The following is a 17694-nucleotide window of genomic DNA, read 5'->3' as shown; positions in this document are numbered from 1 at the left end:
TGAGCAACTCTGTGACCTCTGTACCTATGACAACTCTTGTATGAGACTGTTGTGAGGATTACATATCAATATTTGGAAAATGCTTTGGAAAAAACTGGGCACGCCATCGATGCTTGGAATCATGCCTGGCACACAGAGGGTGCTTTCAAAGCACAACAGCAGCACCTGGCCCACAGCTGGAGCTCACTAAGTACTCAGAGCTGCACCCATCACACATCTGGCCTTTGATAAGCACAGGACACAGGCACAAAACTGGTGCTTAGTTAGGTCCAGGGAGAAAAAAAAAACCACACTGTTGAGCGGGGAGCAGACTGGCACTTTATATATACACACACACGGCAGAAGGTACAGGGTCTCAATAAGAAAATACACTCTGTGTTCAGGTGAACCCCCATCACCACCCACGCAGAACACTCTGGGCTGAGGAGAAGGAAGGGCACAACCATAAATAAAGACTAGGAGGGAGGGTCGCTGCTGGAATGGCAAACACAGGCGGGGCGCACACTGCCAGGAGGAAACAGGACCTGTTCTTTCCTGGGAGAGAGCGATGCAGCGGCACAGGAAAACAGTAGCCACGACTAAGCCTGCAATGCCTGGCGGGGACACCTAACACGAATAAGAGAAGAGGGACGGACACAAGAAGCGAGATTGCAGAAAGGGCTTTCTTTTCTGTGGCAGGACCCAGCCAGGGCTCTCAATTAACATCCATAAACTCAGAGCTGGGTGGGGAGCTGCAGGCAGGGGAGGCTGGGGCGCCAGATGAGCCGTCTGGGGACAGCAGGCGTCGCGCCACATCCTGGCGTTGGTAGAAGAGAACATAGGCTGCCTTGGACTGCGGGGAGAGGACAGGAGTCAGTGTGGATTATGGGGGTGGGGAGGTGGAGTCAGAAGGGAAGATGGGGAGGAGAGAGGATGGAAGTCACACCTCAATCTGATTCTCATTCACAGGCGAAACGCTGTTGTCATCAAAGTAGTGCCACTGGCCGCTGTCCTTGTTGCAGGCAAATGTTGTGTCTGAAAGGGAGGGACAGTTATCCTCACCCACCCTTCCTGCCTCTCAGAAGTGACCAGATTCACTCTGACACGCCTCCCACCACGATAACCTCACCACTGGCTCACATCCCTAGTCACCCACTGGGAAAGTCCTGACCAACCCCAGCCCAGAACCCCTAGAACAGGCCCCGCCCACAGCCTGGCACATACAGTGTCCATCACGCATGCCCCCATAATGGTTGGAAACCGCAATGAGGTCATATTTGTATAACTCTGGATTCGACTCATTCTGCGGCTTGATGACAAACTCAGAGAAGTCCAGGTCCCTGTGGATGGGGAGAGGGTTAATACTGGCACACCCACTCCTTTCCCTGCCTTCCCCCAGCCATCCTCTCCCTGGCCCTGACCGGATAGGAAACTCCACAAGGGTGTCCAGCTTCTCTCGGGAGAACTTGGTGTAGGAAAAGCGTTTCAGGTGGATGATGAGGATCTCAGGCAGCATCCACAGATCCAGCTTCTTGGTGGCCAGCTGGTGCTGCTTGCAAGAGGGGCAGTACCTACAGACAGAGCCTGAATCAGTAAACAAACTTTTTCTTTTTCTTTTTCAGACACAGACTCTCTGTTGCCCAGGCTGGAGTGCAGTGGCATAATCCCGGCTCACTGCAGCCTCTGCCTCTGGGTTCAAGCGATTCTCCTGCCTCAGCCTCCTGAGGAGCTGGGATTAAAGGCATGCGCCACCATGCCCGGCTAATTTTTGTATTTTTAGTAGAGATGGGGTTTCGCCATCCACCCGCCTTGGCCTCCCAAAGTGCTGGGATTACAGGTGTGGGCCACTGCACCCAGCTGAAACAGACTTTTTCTGAGCACCTACTGTATGCCCTTTGTACCACCTGACTCTCATGTGCCATGTCTCACTCACAGAGACACTGCTCTTACTATTAGCCCATCTAGTATTCTACTTTGCTCTGTTCCTGTTAAAATCCTTTCACTCACTTGTCAAGTGCTTACTGATTATCTTTTGTACATGCATTCATGCTATTTTTTATTTTTGTTTGGTTTCTGCTCCATGAGATGCCAGTCTTATTCCAGAACCCACCTCTATCCCTCTAGTTTCCTCTCTTCATATTTTAGTCACTCATTCATTCACCAGGTATTTATTGATTGCCTGTTTAACCCTTTGGTACTATTTTATATTTCTGCTCCATTTCTGCTCCTCGGACATGCTGCCACCCAATATAGTAGTGCCACCCAATGACACCCCCACAGGCCCCGCTCTGGCCCCTCACCAGGGGTTTTCCTTCTCCAGGGTCTCCACAGTGGTGAAGAGCTCAATACACTCCTGCAGCCGCACAGGAGCCTTCTTCATCACGTACCCGACACAGTCATGCTTCACATAGCCCTAAGGTTGGGTGAGCAGATGGCCAGGTGGCCAGGTGTGAGGACGGGTAGAGGGGAGTGGGGGCCCAGGGGTGGGAGACACATGCCAAGTGGGTCAGAGCACCAACTTTGAAGCCAGAAACCTCAGGCCCTGGAGCTCTCAGTAGGTGTTCAGGCCCCAAGGCCAGGCTTGAGCTGGAGCTCTTGGCTCTGTTCCTTGCTGGAGCAATTGTGGGGAGGACGTACGAACTGTTGAGGGGCAAGAGCTGAAAGTGCCCCCCATCCCTGGGATCTTGTTTACCTCAGCCTCCGCCTCGTCATAGTAACGCTTCTTCATCTCCGGCTCCCAGTCAATAGCAATATACGGCTGGGCTGGGGGGTGAGGGAAGAGGTGGTCATGGATGCTGCTGCTAGGAAATCTCCCCTCTGGTGTCCCCAGCCCTGACTAACAGCCAAAGGAGATACCATGGACTTCTTCAGGGGAGGTTGTGCGGTCGCTGGTCCCATTGGAGTTCACCGTCTGCAGGGTGAACAGCTGCTTGCGCCGTCGCCTTGGGGGCCACTGAGATGTGCCAAGGCAGTTGTCCAGAAGGAATGGGCACCTGTTGGTGACTCCAGAGCTGGGCCCAGGCTGCTCTGGCTCAGGCTCTCGGAGGCTGCCCCCAGTTGAGGGCCCGGGGACGTCATCTTTATCTTCCTCATCATCTTCTAGGACAGGAGGATGTCAGAGATGGGAAGGTGTGAGCCTCAAGTGCTAAGCTGCAATCACACCTAGACGAATCCTGTGTGGGTCAGACCTCTCCCAGACCCCCCACCCACTGACTGTCAGCCCCTCACCCCCACTCAGGCCATGGCACGACTTGTACAGACCCTCATCCTTGTCGACCCTCTCTCCCACCTCTCCCTCACCTTTCTCATCCCCATCGTCTTCATCATCTGAGCTGGGTTTGGTCACGTAGCGTCTGCGAGAGAGCAGAGGAGACTCCCAAGACAGGGGCACAAGGACAGTGGGTTTAGGGCCTGGGATTTTACTTAGATGATAATGGGAAGCAACTAGTAGACCCAAACATAAACCGTTCTGAATCTGAGGTGTGAGGGTGATGAGGGGGTGACATGTTAATGTATGAAGAGGCCAACACTGTCAGCAGTGGTCTGAGAATGAAGGAACTTGGGTGCCTGTCAAGAGGTGTGGAGTGTGATTAGCCGGGCGTGGTGGTGGGCGCCTGTTAAGCATAGCTATTTGGGAGACAGAGGTTGAAGAATTGCTTGAACCTGGGAGATGGAGGTTGCAGTGAGCCAAGATCGCAGCACTGCATCTCCCAAGTTAATCACATTCCACATCAAGACTCTGTCTCCAGAAAAAAAAAAAAAGTGTGGAATTTGGACTTTTAGTCTAATAAGCTGCTGCTAGACAGACACATGCTGGCCTGGCTGTAACTTCCCATCAGGGAAGGGCTCTGAGAAGTGACTTTTGAGTGCAAGATGAGGGGGGAGAATCCGGGTAACACAATGCTTTGTGTGCCATGGTGAAGATTCTGGATTTTAGGCACAATGAAAATTTGTCAGCAAAAAGACAAAAAAACGGGACTCCCCCAGGAGAGACAACTGAAGACAAAATGAAGCTGTCTGTGTTTTGTGCATCTTGTTCACCTCTGTATCACCAGCACCCAAGAGAGACAGTAGGAAGGCCAGAGGTCTAGAGAAAGAAAAACCCTACAAGTTCTTCTACGGCCATGTTAAATTTGGACTGTCTTTTGCTTGTTGCAGGGAAGGTGTCAAATAAGCAGCTAAACACCCAAGTTGGAGTTCAGACCCCACCACCTTTACCGCCCCTGGGAAGAGGACACTTACGAGAGCCGGTACATCAGGACGTTATACAGGCCCTCCCAGGTAAACCGGTCCCGGGGCACCGACACCAGGAGGGGGTGCCCAAAAAGCATCAGGCCATAGTAAGAGTTGTTGTAGTCACGGGCAGGGGTGCGCTCCCGCAGGTAGACAGGAACCACGATGTCCTCTCTCGAGCCCTCGATAGCCTCAATCCGACCTGATACCTCATAGCTGTGGGGGGTGGATGGCAGGCATACCTGATCAGGGCCCCCCGAGACTCCTTGACTCTGCTCTGGCTGTCCCACCCACTCATCCTCACAGCCTGAAGGCATTTTTATTTTTATTTATTTATTGAGATGGAGTTTTGCTCTGTCACCCAGGCTGGAGTGCAGTGGCGTGACCTCGGCTCACTGCAAACCCTGCCTCTCGGGTTCAAGGAATTCTCCTATCTCAGCCTCCCAAGTAGCTGGGATTACAGGCGCATGCCACGACACCCGGCTAATTTTTGTATTTTTAACAGAAACAGGATTTCCCCATGTGAGGCCCGCACTAAAGGAAGGAGCTCAGCTCAGCATCTGGTACAAGGAGCAGCCTCCTAAGTGCTGAATGAGAGAAATAAGAAGCAGTAGCCTCCCTGCTGTAATGAAGAAGAAAATACCCAAAGACACCCTGTATAAGGCTCTGTTGCTCCACCCCACTGGCAACCTCAAGCCCCCTGCCAAGGCAAGTGGCTGAAGCTCTGCACAGCGCAGGTGCCCAGTGAACAAGGCAGAGGAGAGAGGAGGGAAGGTGGTTAAGGCAGGACCATACAAAAGGAAGTAGACCAAATTCCTGAGGAACCGCCGTCTCCCCATCATCCCCACTCACACGAAGATATCATCTCGGTCCAAGATGCTGCTCAGAGGCTCCTCCAGCTGGTAGAGCTTATAGAAGCGGTGACTGAAGACATCAGCCACCATCATCTGGGAATGGGATACAGAGAGGGGGCCATGAGTCGGCAAGGTCTCCCCAGGCCCTTCCACCTCCTTGCCCCAGAATTCCATCCAGCCTCTGTCTGCAGTCTCACCCTCTCTGGCGAGATACCCGTGTGCTTGGACAGAGCCACACATAGGTCCGAGATCTTGCCTTTCTTGGGGACCACGAGCCGGTGCTGAGAGAGAAACAGTAGCCACAGAAGACCAAAAGGGCTTGTGGTAAGTTAATGCAGGAAGCCTTGAGCTATGGCAGCTAATCAAACTCTGACTCTGTGTCCCTCATCATGTCCCCAGGCCCCCATTGCCCCATACCTGCTCAGGCTTGCGGCGAGGATCCATGGGGATAAAGAAGACCTCCAAGACCCTCTTGTGGCTGATAGGCAGTGGAACACTGAGGTAGCAGAAGGGGTCGAAGGTCACAGATACATTGCCACAATCAGGGCACACCAGCGTGGACTTGAAGAGGCCATGGAAAGTGTCCACGATCACAGAATCATTCCGCCGTTTGTGGTTCTGCCAGGCCTCCTGTGCCACCTCCTGTTGACAGAGTCATGGTGGATGGTGGGGCTTACCCAGGGTAGGAGGAAACGATGACTTGGGGTGGATTCAAATGGGGTTAAGGGGAAGGCCACTGCTAAAGTCCAGAGGCAGAGCTCCAGCTAGGGATATACGGAGACTATGTTCACTGTCAAGAATGTGGGTCGCCGGGCACGGTGGCTCAAGCCTGTAATCCCAGCACTTTGGGAGGCCGAGGCGGGTGGATCACGAGGTCAAGAGATAGAGACCATCCTGGTCAACATGGTGAAACCCCATCTCTACTAAAAATACAAAAAATTAGCTGGGCATGGTGGCGCGTGCCTGTAATCCCAGCTACTCAGGAGGCTGAGGCAGGAGAATTGCCTGAACCCAGGAGGCGGAGGTTGTGGTGAGCCGAGATCGCGCCATTGCACTCCAGCCTGGGTAACATGAGTGAAAACTCCGTCTCAAATAAAAAATAAAACAAACAAAAAAAAATGTGGGTCATTTAGAGCAGGAGACGGGGCTGGGGTTCACTCTGGGTTGAGTGTGGGGGCTGATATGGTATTGGAGCCAAGGTTAGGAGTGAGGCTAGAGTTGAGGTCAGGGTAGAGAAACTTAACAGAAAATGGTGGCGTGTTAGCTACCCCAGGGAGGCCAGCAAATCCCCGAGGCAGAAGTCTTAGTGGTGTTAATGGGACTGAGAATGCCAGGGGCAGCCTACCTGATCAGGCCGCCCAGCAGCATCGCACAGCTCCACATACTCCTTCTTTTTCACCCGATTCAGGTCCTCATGCAGCCCGTCCAGGAGGAAGGACAGCAGCTCCTGAGAGTCATGCTGCTGGTAGCCCAGAAACTGGGATGCAAAATGGCCAACCTTGTTCTAAAAAGATGGGCAGGGTCATCACAGTGAGACGGAGTTAGGAGAACCAAGAGAAGTAGGGGTTTGGTGGTGCCCAGGGTTGAGTCACACCTTGAACACATGTGGCACAATGGAGCGGTGGTGGCCAGACCATGCCTGCTTCACCAGGTCTGCATAAGCCTCTGCGATCTCACCCTTCATGCCCAGTGGGTTGCGGAAGTTGAGCTCCTCCAGGTAGCAGTTGTTGAGGAAGTACTCCGTGAGCTGTGGCACGTTGCTGAGGCACTGCAGGGGCCAGGGGCCAAGCGAATGAGGCAGAGGGGAGACAGATGGTGGCCAAAGTGACGATACAGAAAAAGAAGCCAGGAGGGAAGAGAGAGGAAAATGGGGGAGAGAAGGGGAAGGGAGGAGAGATAGGAGCAAGAGAGTAGGGGAGAGAAGGCATTAGGATTTCATAAGAAGGAAGAACGTGGGAGCAGGGGAGAGAAGAGGGAAAACGAGGGCAAGTTGGGAGAAGAGGCTGATAGATCAGGAATGAATGTGGGCGTGTCACCTCTGACTTGTGGGGCCTTAACCTTCAGCCTGACCCCTTGCCCTGTAATCCCCTGGGGACCCCAGCTCTGTCCCCAGTCCTCAGCTCTAGAAGCCCAACCCCGTGGCTGTGTCAGACACAACTCTAATGGCCCAACCTGCAGGGCCGAGTTCATGAAGCATGTGTTGCCCAGATTGGTGAGGCCACAGATGCCTGGTTGGCCCCTGAAGTCCTCGTCTTCTTCCGAGATTTTCTTGTTCCTGGGGTTGGATGAGAAACTGTCAGCTGAGGGCCTGCTGCTTGAGGGTGCAATGTGCTCTTGGGCTCATTTTGCCTACTGTGGAACCCCCTGCTCTGGACCAGAAACCCCAAGGGCTCACATGACATGCAGCTGTGCGCTGGGCCAAGTGCCATCTTTCTTACGGGTCTCCATGATGATCAACTGGATTGGAGAAAGAGAAAGCAGCAAAGGTATTACTGCAGGGCCTTATGGGTACCTAGTCTTCATTTCCCCCGACCTGAGTACTGCCAGGTGAATCTATCTGCCAGTCCACCTGAACAGAAAAGCCCTTCCCACCCTTACCTGCCCAGTCTCAAGGGCTGAATCGAAAACCGTGAGGTGTGTGTCATACAAGCGATCCAAAGAGCCTTCTGAGTTCTTGGCCCAAAGCCGAGTGTCTTCCTGGGGCTCCACCAGAAACCGCTCTCGAGCTGTGCGCAATACTAGGCCTGTGCAGGGTGATGGAGCACATTCAAGATCTTCATGAGACCAAAATCACTGATCCATCTGGGCATACCTGACTCATCCCCATGGACCTCGCATGCTTGGCCAATACTTGTGTCTTCGATCAATCTCCAAATGACTGGCCCACACTCCAGACTTGAGACCTCCAGCAAATACCCTCTGCCACACCATGTAAGCCACTGGAATGTAGCTCACATACTCAGGGCTCTACTAGGCCCCCTCAGTGCCTCCACCCAACTTAGCCAATGCCTTCTGGGTCCTCCAAAGTCTGACCAGCGCCTTCTCAGTCAGCTACAGCCTAACCGTATGCATCCTCAAGTCACTGAGTTGGGACCAGTAGCTAGGAACACCAACCCATTCTGTGACCCTCAGACTCACCAACAGAATCGGTATTGCTGAACTGAACAGCGTGAGATGTACGCAAATCATTGTGCCGGACAAGCAGCAGTTCTACTGGGTACACCTCGACCTTCCGGATGTTGGACAGCTCTATGACCTGTAAGGGTAGAGGGATGGAGTCACAGGTGTAACCACACAGACACGGCGCTATGACCTCTGAGATGAGAGAAGCATACACTGGCTTACACACATAGCATACAAACACACATATACAGTGGTCTGTAAAGGGAGCCACGTGGGAACACACACAGCAGACACATACAGGTATACCTGTATGATGAGCTACGAGGGGGAGGAGGGCAGACATATGTGTACCTACACAGCATACATGGATCTGGACCCATGCTGGGCCTACAAGGCTTTCTTACTATCCACCTCCCACCATGCACCCTCCCCATCCACTATACCTTGCGTTCAATGGGTGGTTGGCCATCCTCTAGGCCATACCAGCTGACCAGGTAATGCCAAGCAGCTGCTGGGAGCAACACATAATCCTCACCTTCCACCAGTCCCTCCTTGAGGCGCCAGTTTATCTCATCTGTGGGGGGGGGGGGTGGCAGAGGAAGAATCAGCAAAGGAAACTGACGAATAACTCTGGCCATCCCACCCACCAGTGACCTAGCACAGAGAATGGGCTTATGATCATCTGCAGGGACGGAAGGGACAAGAACTCCAGGGCTAGGGTGAGAGGGAGGCAGAGGCCTGGTACCTTCAAAGAGTGTGGCATTGTTGATGCAGCCAGGGAAGGTGCCGGAGTCCTGGTCCCCTCCCTGCACGTATGCCTCCCACTGCTTATACCAGTGCTTCTCCACAAGGAACCTGGGCCCAGACAGGTAACAAGGGTGTTACATGGATAGCTGAGGGTTAGCTATGCAATTTCCCATGCTCATTAGACTAAAAATACCAACACATTATAATCAAGATGAAAAGTTTCAGCATCATATAAAAATAAATTAGAAGCAATATTTAATCAGCAAAACTCAGATTTGTATGTTAGATTACTTCTTAGTATTAAAAAAGAAATCTGATTAAAACCAGAAAATGTGCTCAACAATGGCAAATAAACCAACAAAAAACCCACACTAATAGTGCTAGGAAACATGAGGTTTATTATAGAATAAAAGATAATTCATTTAAATTAGTCTGTGGGATAACACAGTTAAGTTAGGCTCAAGATATCTGCCATCTGCAGCTAACTTTATAAGGCTTTACCCATTTATTACGTGTTTGTTTCTGAAGTATATATCAATGGAGTCCTAATTCTTCAGCTAAGAACTAGATTTGATAAATTGTGAAAATCTGCTTAGAAGCAGGAAAGAATTTAAAATGCTGAAAAGAATTTTAAGGTTTTCTTTCAAAAACTGCATATTGAAAAAACAACAACAACAACAAAGGCCGGGCCCAGTGGCTCACACCTGTAATCCCAGCACTTTGGGAGGCTGAGGCAGGTGGATCACCTGAGGTCAGGAGTTGAAGACCAGCCTGGCCGACATGGTGAAATCATCTCTACTAAAAATACAAAAAATTGGCCAAGCATGGTGGCACGTGCCTGTAATCCCAGCTACTCGGGAGGCTGAGGCATGAGAATCACTTGAACCCTGGAGGCAGAGGTTGCAGTGAGCCAAGATTGCACCACTACGCTTCAGCCTGTGTGACAGAGCGAGACTCTGTCTCAAAAAAAAAAAAAAAAAACAAAAGAATTGCATATTGCTATTGCTCATCATTTTTTAATTTAGAATTTATTTTGGCTTTATAATAAATTTCTGAGCTTATGGTTCTCTTAAAATTGTGATAAAAACACAAAACATAAAACTTGCCATCAACAACCATTTTTCAGGGAAAAAAGGTGAAACTTGTATGTACTACAAGGATAACGATTTAGAACTATATTGAAATCTGCCTTTGTGAGAAATCCTGAGGTTTGGAAAATACTTGACATATTAGGTGCTAAACGAATTTTAGCTGTCATTGTTCTGATCCCAGGGCTTGGACATAAAAGCTTACAGACACAAACCTCCTCCTGCCTAAACACACACACATAACTGTTCTGCTATGGCATTTCTGACACATAAAAGGCTATCCCAAATATTTAGCAGCCTCAAATAAATGCTTTTTAAAAGACAACCAAATTTGATGAAATACACATAACATTATATTAGTTGGTTTTCCAGCAATTTAACATATTAATATCATTTTTTGAGGCAGAGTCTCACTTTGTCACCTAGGCTGGAGTGCAGTGGCGCGATCTCAGCTCACTGCGACCTCTGCCTCCCGGGTTCAAGTGATTCTCTCAATTTAACCTCATTAATGTGATTCCTTAAAATGTCAATGTTCCCTTGTTCATGAAAGGATCAGAGAGGCAGGAGGATGGAGGGACAGACAAATCTTGGAACAGTCACCAGTCACCTGGATAGACAAACATTTATATGGGTTTTTTGTTGGTTTGATTTGTTTTTTGCTGCACTGATCCCCACAAACCTTGCTGTATCACTCATACCAGGGAAACAAACCCTTCTGTCCCGGTGGCTCACGCCACAGACCCAACCCTGCACCACACACACCACCATCCACCTTTTGTGGCTTTACTTGCCTCCACAGCCAGTCTATAAAGTTAATTTGTTCAGTAAAGCTGTAGTTAACGGTACCTTCCAATGCAAAGGTAGGCACTGTTCAACTTCTTTTTAAGAGCAGATTTTGAACAAAAATTAACATTAAAATCACTCTGTATAATGGTAAGCAAAAGTTCCAGACCTGGCTACTGGCTGAATTTCTATAGACTTCATAGAGAACTGACGTTTTACAGAATTTTTCACAGAATATTATTACCATATCGCTTCAAGTCAAAGACACTTTAAAAAAACCATTGTTTAACATCTCTAAAATCAGATGTCTCATCATCTCTGTCAGGCCAGGTGGCAGTCACAACAAAGGTGTCATGGTCTGTACCAGTAACACCCAAATTATTATATTTACAGCTAGGTATTCCATTTTTTGGATGCTATCATAAATGGCATCATCAAATTTAATTTTCTAGTTTCTTGTTGTCACTATATACAGATACAATTGATCTTGCTAAAGTTACTTAGGTTTATTTGTGCTTCCTCAAATTTGTTGAAATGATATGAAATATGTGCTTATGGGAAAGTTACTAAACAATTCTTTCTTTTCTGTCTTCTAGTTTTCTCTTGTGTCTGATTTGTGTTTGAAGATGGTTCATCCCACAAAAGGAAAAACTAGAAATTTCCAAGGAGGCTATATTATCAGAGATTTGAATTTATCTTACAATATAAGCTTCTCCCAGAAATTAAATCAGTGGTGATAACCAAATTAATTAACTACCCTCACCCAGATCTGCCAGCTAAACAAAAGACAGAAGGTGGAAATATTAATACTGATACAAGACATATGATTTGGAGTCCATGATTTCAAAATGCTTTATAAACACATATATCCTGACTACTTCAGCAAACCCCTGTAAAATGGAAAATGGACAGCAATAAAGAACCTTGAGATGCTTTGCTCTTACCTAAATAGAGAAACATTAACAAAGTGGAGTTTAGGAAAAATGCTTCATAATACCCATGTCAGCAGAGACAAACTGGCTTCAATATTGAACCAACACTGGAGTGGTAATTTTTTTTAATGAGGTGAAATTCACATAACATTAGCCATCTTAAAGCGAACAATTCAGTGGCATTTAGAACATTCACAATGTTGTACAACTACAACCTCTCCCTAGTTCCAAAACATTTCATTATCTCAGAAGAAAACCCAGTACTGCTGGGGTAATTTCAAAGAGTATTGCCAAGAATGACAGGATGTCATGCTCTATCTACCAGCGACATAATCACACGGCTACAAAGGTAGGAAGAAGCAAGGACCAAAGCCTCAAGGCCCTTCTGAACATCTTCAAATGGGTTATAAAATGTTCTGGTTATTTTGTTTATTCTTAAGATGAAATGAGGCTTTTTCTTGCTGGAAAGGTATGAAGTAATGGCAGAAAAACATGGCTTGGGTTTGTATTCCCAATTTGGAAAATCTCAACTCATCTCCCCAGTAACAGGGATACACATTTCACTGGTGTGGTTATTAAAGAACTCTGTAGTAAGTAAACCTCAGTCGAAAAAGCCCTAAGGTTAGATGTGCTTGCAAGAGTCCAATATGGCCACCCTGGATGGAGACAGGGAGGGAGTGCGTAATCAGAGGAGAGATGTGGGAAGAAATCAGAATGCAAGCAGGGGACAGGCTTCAAAAAGCCTTGCAATTCATTGTAAGGATTTCAGCATCTACGCTGCAAGAGATGGGAAGGTGTTAGAACGTTTTGAGGAATGGCTGAACATGATATACGTTTTAAAGAGAATTACTGCATATGTAAAAAGGAAAATGGTACCTTTATAGTTGAGAAACCTGGCCAACACTACCATAACCAAGTGATCAAGGTTAACATCACCAATGATGTCAAGTGGATACCATGTACCACCTGATAGGAAGAGAAGGGCTCACAGTATGCATCCAGTATGATTTCATATATATATTCCATATACGTATAAAGTGAAAGCTTAAACAATAAATACTACTTAGGGATGCATACAGTTGTGGTAAAACATTAAAGAAAAGAAAGACACTGTTAACTCAAAATTCAGGATAACAGATTCCCATGGAGCTGGGAGGCGAATTTCCATCTGGGAGGGGCACAGAAGGATTTCTTAAGACAGTGTTCTGAGTCTTAACCTGGATGGTGAATTCACACGTTTTTATTATTCTTTAATTTTTAAACTTTGAAATAGACTGAGAAAAATGGCAAAAATAATACAGAGAATCCCCATATGCCCTTCATCCAGATTCTCCAAATCTAGTATCTTACCCACTTGCTCAATCGTTGTTTCACCACATGCATTTTTTTGGTATTTTTATTTATTTTAAAATGGACAGAAAATTGTATATATTTATGGTGTACAGCATGATGTTTTGACTTATGTATACACTGTGGAATGACTAAGTCAAGGTAATTAACACATCCATTATGTCACATACTTATCAGTTTTTTGGGGGACAGAATGTGTAAAATCTTCTCTCAGCAATTTTCAAGTATACAATGCATTTATTAACTGTAGTTGTACAACAGATCTGAACTTACTCTTCTTGTCTAACTGAAATGTATCCTTTGACCAACATCTCCCCAATTTCCCCTTTCCCCTCGCCATACATAAATTTACATATGCTAATTTTTCAGGCATTTGAGAATAAACTGCTTACACGATGCATTCTTACTCTTAAATTTTTCAGTATTTCCTATAAACAAGGATATTCTTTTTCATAACCACAATGATCACGATTAGGAAATTAGTAGTACTAACATTTAATCTACCCACTTTAATAAAATGTCACCGATTTTTTCATTGCCTTTTACAGTAAGAGACTAAAATAATCTTATGAGAAAAAATTGATTTTTGAAATAATTCATTTTTTTCTGTTCCAAGATCCAATCCAGGATCACATGTTGCATTTAGTTATCATTACTCGTTAAATCGCATTAATTCCTTCAATCTGGAACATTTCTTCAGCCTTTGTCTTTCCCGACCCTGGCATTTTTGAAGAGTATAGGCTGTTTATTTTAATAGGGTGTCCGTCAATCTTGGATGAGAAAACGTTTTATATAATCTTTTTAGGTCTTACGTATCTCACAGTTAAAAAACGAGATGCAACTCGGTAAGAAACAAAATGAACCCAGAAGCAGAAAATTTCAAGAAGCACTTTTAGCAAGAAATCAGTAAAACAAGCCGATTTATGAAAATTCTCATTGATTTTTTTTTTTTTTTAAACAGCTTTTTCCTGATTCTAAAAACAGAACAGTACCAAGACAGAAAACCAGTTAAAAATGGAAGGCCTCTCCCGTGCTAATCGCCTGCACATTCTCTCGACTCGGGAAGGATTCTGCCAGAATCAAAAACCTCTCCCCTCACAAACTTTGCTTACTCGCAGGCGCCATTTTCTACCTCTTAAGTACCACCTCCCCTCCACAGTCGTCCCTGGGCCTCAGACCACGCCCCTCGGCTCACGTCACCAGCGCAACCTCGTTCCCAGGCTCCAGGCTCCTCCCCCACGCAGGTCCCCGCTCCCTCCCTCAGACCGTTGGGCTCTGCGCCGCTCTTCTGCTGACGTCACAAAGCTCGCCTCGTTCCCAGCCGCTCCGGAGCAATCCGAGACCGCTCCCCGCCCCCACAAGCTGTATTTCGCAGCGCAGGCCGCGCCCCCGCCTTATGGCGCAGAACCCACCTTCTTCCCAGATTCCTAGTTTCCCTACGCAGGCCCGGCCCCCTCCAGGGCCTAAACAGGTCTCATCACAACAAACCCCATTTTGTTCTCAGGCGTCAGACTGCACCACACAGGCCCCGCCCCTTTTCTAGACGTTGCGATTCATTCAAAGGCACTTCCCCGCCCCTTTAGCCCGCTGTCCCGCCGGCCACTACCCCGCCCCCGCACCCCGCCGCAGCTATCCCACGGCCCTGGGCCGCCGAGTTCCCAGCGGTTGTCAATGCCCCCACCGTCCCCCCTGCCGAGGCTCCACCGTAGCCCAGCCTCACCAGCTTTCGCCGGCACGCAGTGGACGTTCTCGTCCACTCTCGCCGTTTTCTATCTGGCGCCACTGGTTGTCTAGGCCTGGCAGTTCCTCACGCTGTGGCTCTCTATCTTCAGCCACTGCCACTGCCGCCGCCGCAGCCGCCGCCGCAGCAGCTGGATTCGCTGCGACCGTCGCCATCGCCGTTCGTTCTCTTCTACAGCCAACGCAGCTGTGCGAGATTGGAAGACGCCCCTCAACAGCCACTTCCGGATTCTAGTCCCGGAAACGGAAGCAGAGCCCCCCCAAACAGTCGCGGGACTACTGCCATATTGGAAATGGCCCCGCGCTCAGACATATCGAAGGGCTAGGTGGGGTAAAATCTTCAGTGGGAACCAAGAAAGACAAAAGTGCCTTGTGGGGCTCTAACGCCGTGTAGAGTTAGGGCACAGGTGGCATGAAAAGTGAAGGCTGAGGTTCCCGAGGTGGGCGAGGACCTTTACCCTGGGAGGAGCGTTTTTGTTAGCCTGATGAGAATGCCTTTCATTGTACTACCCGTAACCATCAAAACCCAATGTAAAAGAGGTTTCCACCTCCAGAGAGCCACCTAGGCCTGCGGGCCATTGTTTCCCTTTTCTGGAACTAGATTTATTCACTAGCCAAGGTGTTAAAGGCAAGTCAGCCCCAGGCCGTATGTTTGTTGGAGTCACAGCAATCATAACTAACAGTCCGCCCAGTTTAAGTGCTTCATTGGACTAAAATAGTAGCCTCAGGCAGCAGATACTGTCCTCGTCACCCATAGACGACAATAACGGCACTGGACTCTGCTAGTAAATGGTGGAGCAACAGTTCAAACTTGAGAAATCTGGTTCCAGAGCTGTGACCTTAAACACCAGGCCAGCACACACATTATCCAACCGCGTGGTTCCAGGCTGTCTACCGGTCCAAAAATCCTCTTGGGGGTTCACAAAGTGAAAACTATTTTCACAATACTTTTTCACTCTCATTCTCTCAGGGGTGTACAGTGGAATTATCCGGAGGCTTCCTGAAAAAAACTCTTTTGAATCTCTTCAACTTTTAAGAACATAAAGGAATCCCAAGACCCAAAGTTTGAGAACCCTTGCACTAGGCCAGGCTCCCTCAACCTCAGCACTACTGTCATTTCTTTGTTGTGGGCATTGCAAGATGTGTAGCAGCATCCCTGGCCTCTACCCACTAGATAGCAAGTAGTACCCCTCAGGACTATCAAGTGTCTCCAGACATTACCAAATGTCCTTGGGGGAAAAAAATCTCTGGTTGAGAACCACTGCACTAGGCTATGCTAACCTCTTCTCTGTCAGGGCTGCCAGCCCTGTTGGTGATGACTTTAATTTCAAACCTCCCTCCCCCCACCTACAATCTCATAATTTACCTATTTTCAGTTAACCTCTGTGGGGCAGGGATGTGTCATTATTACTGTGATTCCAGTCCCCAGCCTAGACCTGGGATAGATGAGGGGTCACAACCCAGTTGTGTAAACTCTGGGTGAGGAAAGGGAGCAGCCCTTTCACTTAGGGGTCCCCAAAGAAAGTGGCATTTGAGTTGGGTCAGACACATGGCAGACAGCTGCTCTTTAAGCCTAGCTGAATCCTGTCAGATTCTCTGATTCTCCCCATTGCGCCCCTGCAGACTCCCCCTCCCCATTTATCTGGGCAGCCAGGGAAATCCAAGAGACCACCTTCCCCAGCCCTAGACTGCTTTTTTCATCTTCCAGAGGCCAACCTCTACCCACACCAGTGACCCTACCACTTGCCAGAACAGTTGGGTGAATTCTAGTCCTTTTAAATCCAGCCTGACAATCTTGTCCCCCTTTGCAAGGCCCTCATTTTCCCATCCTCCCTTGCTGCGAGAAGTGGCCATGTCCTCTAATTCTAGCCAAGTGGCATGGGAAGTCTGCTGAGGAGCATGTGAAAGTTCCAGCCGTTAAAAGACAGGGAAGGTGTTTTTTCCCTGCTTGCTTTTCCATCTCTGGGGACATGGCAGTTATCATGGCACCATAAAGCTGCAAGCTGAAACATCGCCAAAGTGCTTACAAAGACAGGTGCAGTGGCTCACGCCTGTAATACCATCACTTTGGGAAGCCGAGGTGGGTGGATCACTTGAGGTCAGGAGTTCAACACCAGCCTGGTCAATATGGCAAAACCCTGTCTTTACTTAAAATACAAAAATTAGCCAGGAGTGGTGGTGCACACCTGTAATCCCAGCTACTCAGGAGGCTGAGGCAGGAGAATCACTTGAACCAAGGAGGCAGAGGCTGCAGTGAGCCGAGATCGTGCCACTGCATGCCAGCCTGTGTGACAGAGACTCATCTCAAAAAAAAAGACACAGTACAGTGATTAGAGGTCCATGAGTCCCCACCACTGGGCTTTTGTAAACAGCCACTTAATTAGGTTTACCATTACTTGCAGTATTTCCCTGGTCCTGCTCACCCCACCACTTCTGCTTGGAAAACAATCCTTGGCTTTGCCCAAGATGATGGGACTGGGGCTTGAACTCACAGGACAAAGGAAATAGAAGTCTCAACTCTCCTACCTATGGGCAAGTTCCAGGTTGTGTCACTGATCCCTGGCCTCTTGCAAACTCACCCATGCCCATGGTTTCCATTACTTCCTGGACACTAATAATAGAAATTTCCAGCTCCATCTATGGCCCCACTGCTTAATTTGATCCATGTATTAAAGGATTTCTCTACCTACTCAGTGATCCAAAATGTACTCTCTACTGTCTTCTTACATTCCCTCCTCTTCATGGTTTCCTAGACAGATGCTGTGGTGGTCATACTGGGCCTTTGCCTCGTCTTCCCATCCATGGTTCTATTAGGTCTTTCAAACATCGTCTCTCCACTCCCCTCCCTCCACCCTCTTATCAGCT

General features: G+C 48.3%; 1 protein-coding gene across 2 annotated transcripts; it reads right to left on the bottom strand.

Annotated features, from left to right (window-relative positions):
- Positions 1–295: 295 nt before the first annotated feature.
- On the bottom strand, positions 296–15445 carry USP11 (ubiquitin specific peptidase 11). 2 transcript variants are annotated; one of them, XM_032258466.1, is made up of 21 exons: positions 14810–15445; positions 8935–9044; positions 8633–8763; positions 8205–8322; positions 7665–7810; positions 7462–7523; positions 7239–7341; positions 6661–6834; positions 6412–6570; positions 5484–5708; positions 5264–5347; positions 5065–5159; positions 4222–4428; positions 3280–3332; positions 2836–3078; positions 2672–2742; positions 2280–2392; positions 1401–1550; positions 1204–1319; positions 926–1014; positions 296–832 (listed from the first exon to the last, which is right to left on the bottom strand). In XM_032258466.1, exons 1-21 carry the CDS (start codon positions 14983–14985, stop codon positions 695–697), a joined length of 2763 nt encoding a protein of 920 aa, XP_032114357.1. In that variant the 5' UTR covers positions 14986–15445; the 3' UTR covers positions 296–694. The 2 variants fall into 2 exon arrangements, with proteins under 2 accessions (XP_032114357.1, XP_032114358.1); XM_032258467.1 differs by lacking the exon at positions 14810–15445 and adding an exon at positions 14356–14379.
- Between the last annotated feature and the right edge of the window lie 2249 nt (positions 15446–17694).

This window comes from Sapajus apella, unplaced genomic scaffold (assembly GCF_009761245.1).
Source record: "Sapajus apella isolate SASKATOON/1434 unplaced genomic scaffold, GSC_monkey_1.0 scaffold103, whole genome shotgun sequence".
NCBI lineage: Eukaryota > Metazoa > Chordata > Mammalia > Primates > Cebidae > Sapajus > Sapajus apella.
Note: the sequence above shows the minus strand (reverse complement) of the source record. Positions and strands in the feature narration are given on the sequence as shown.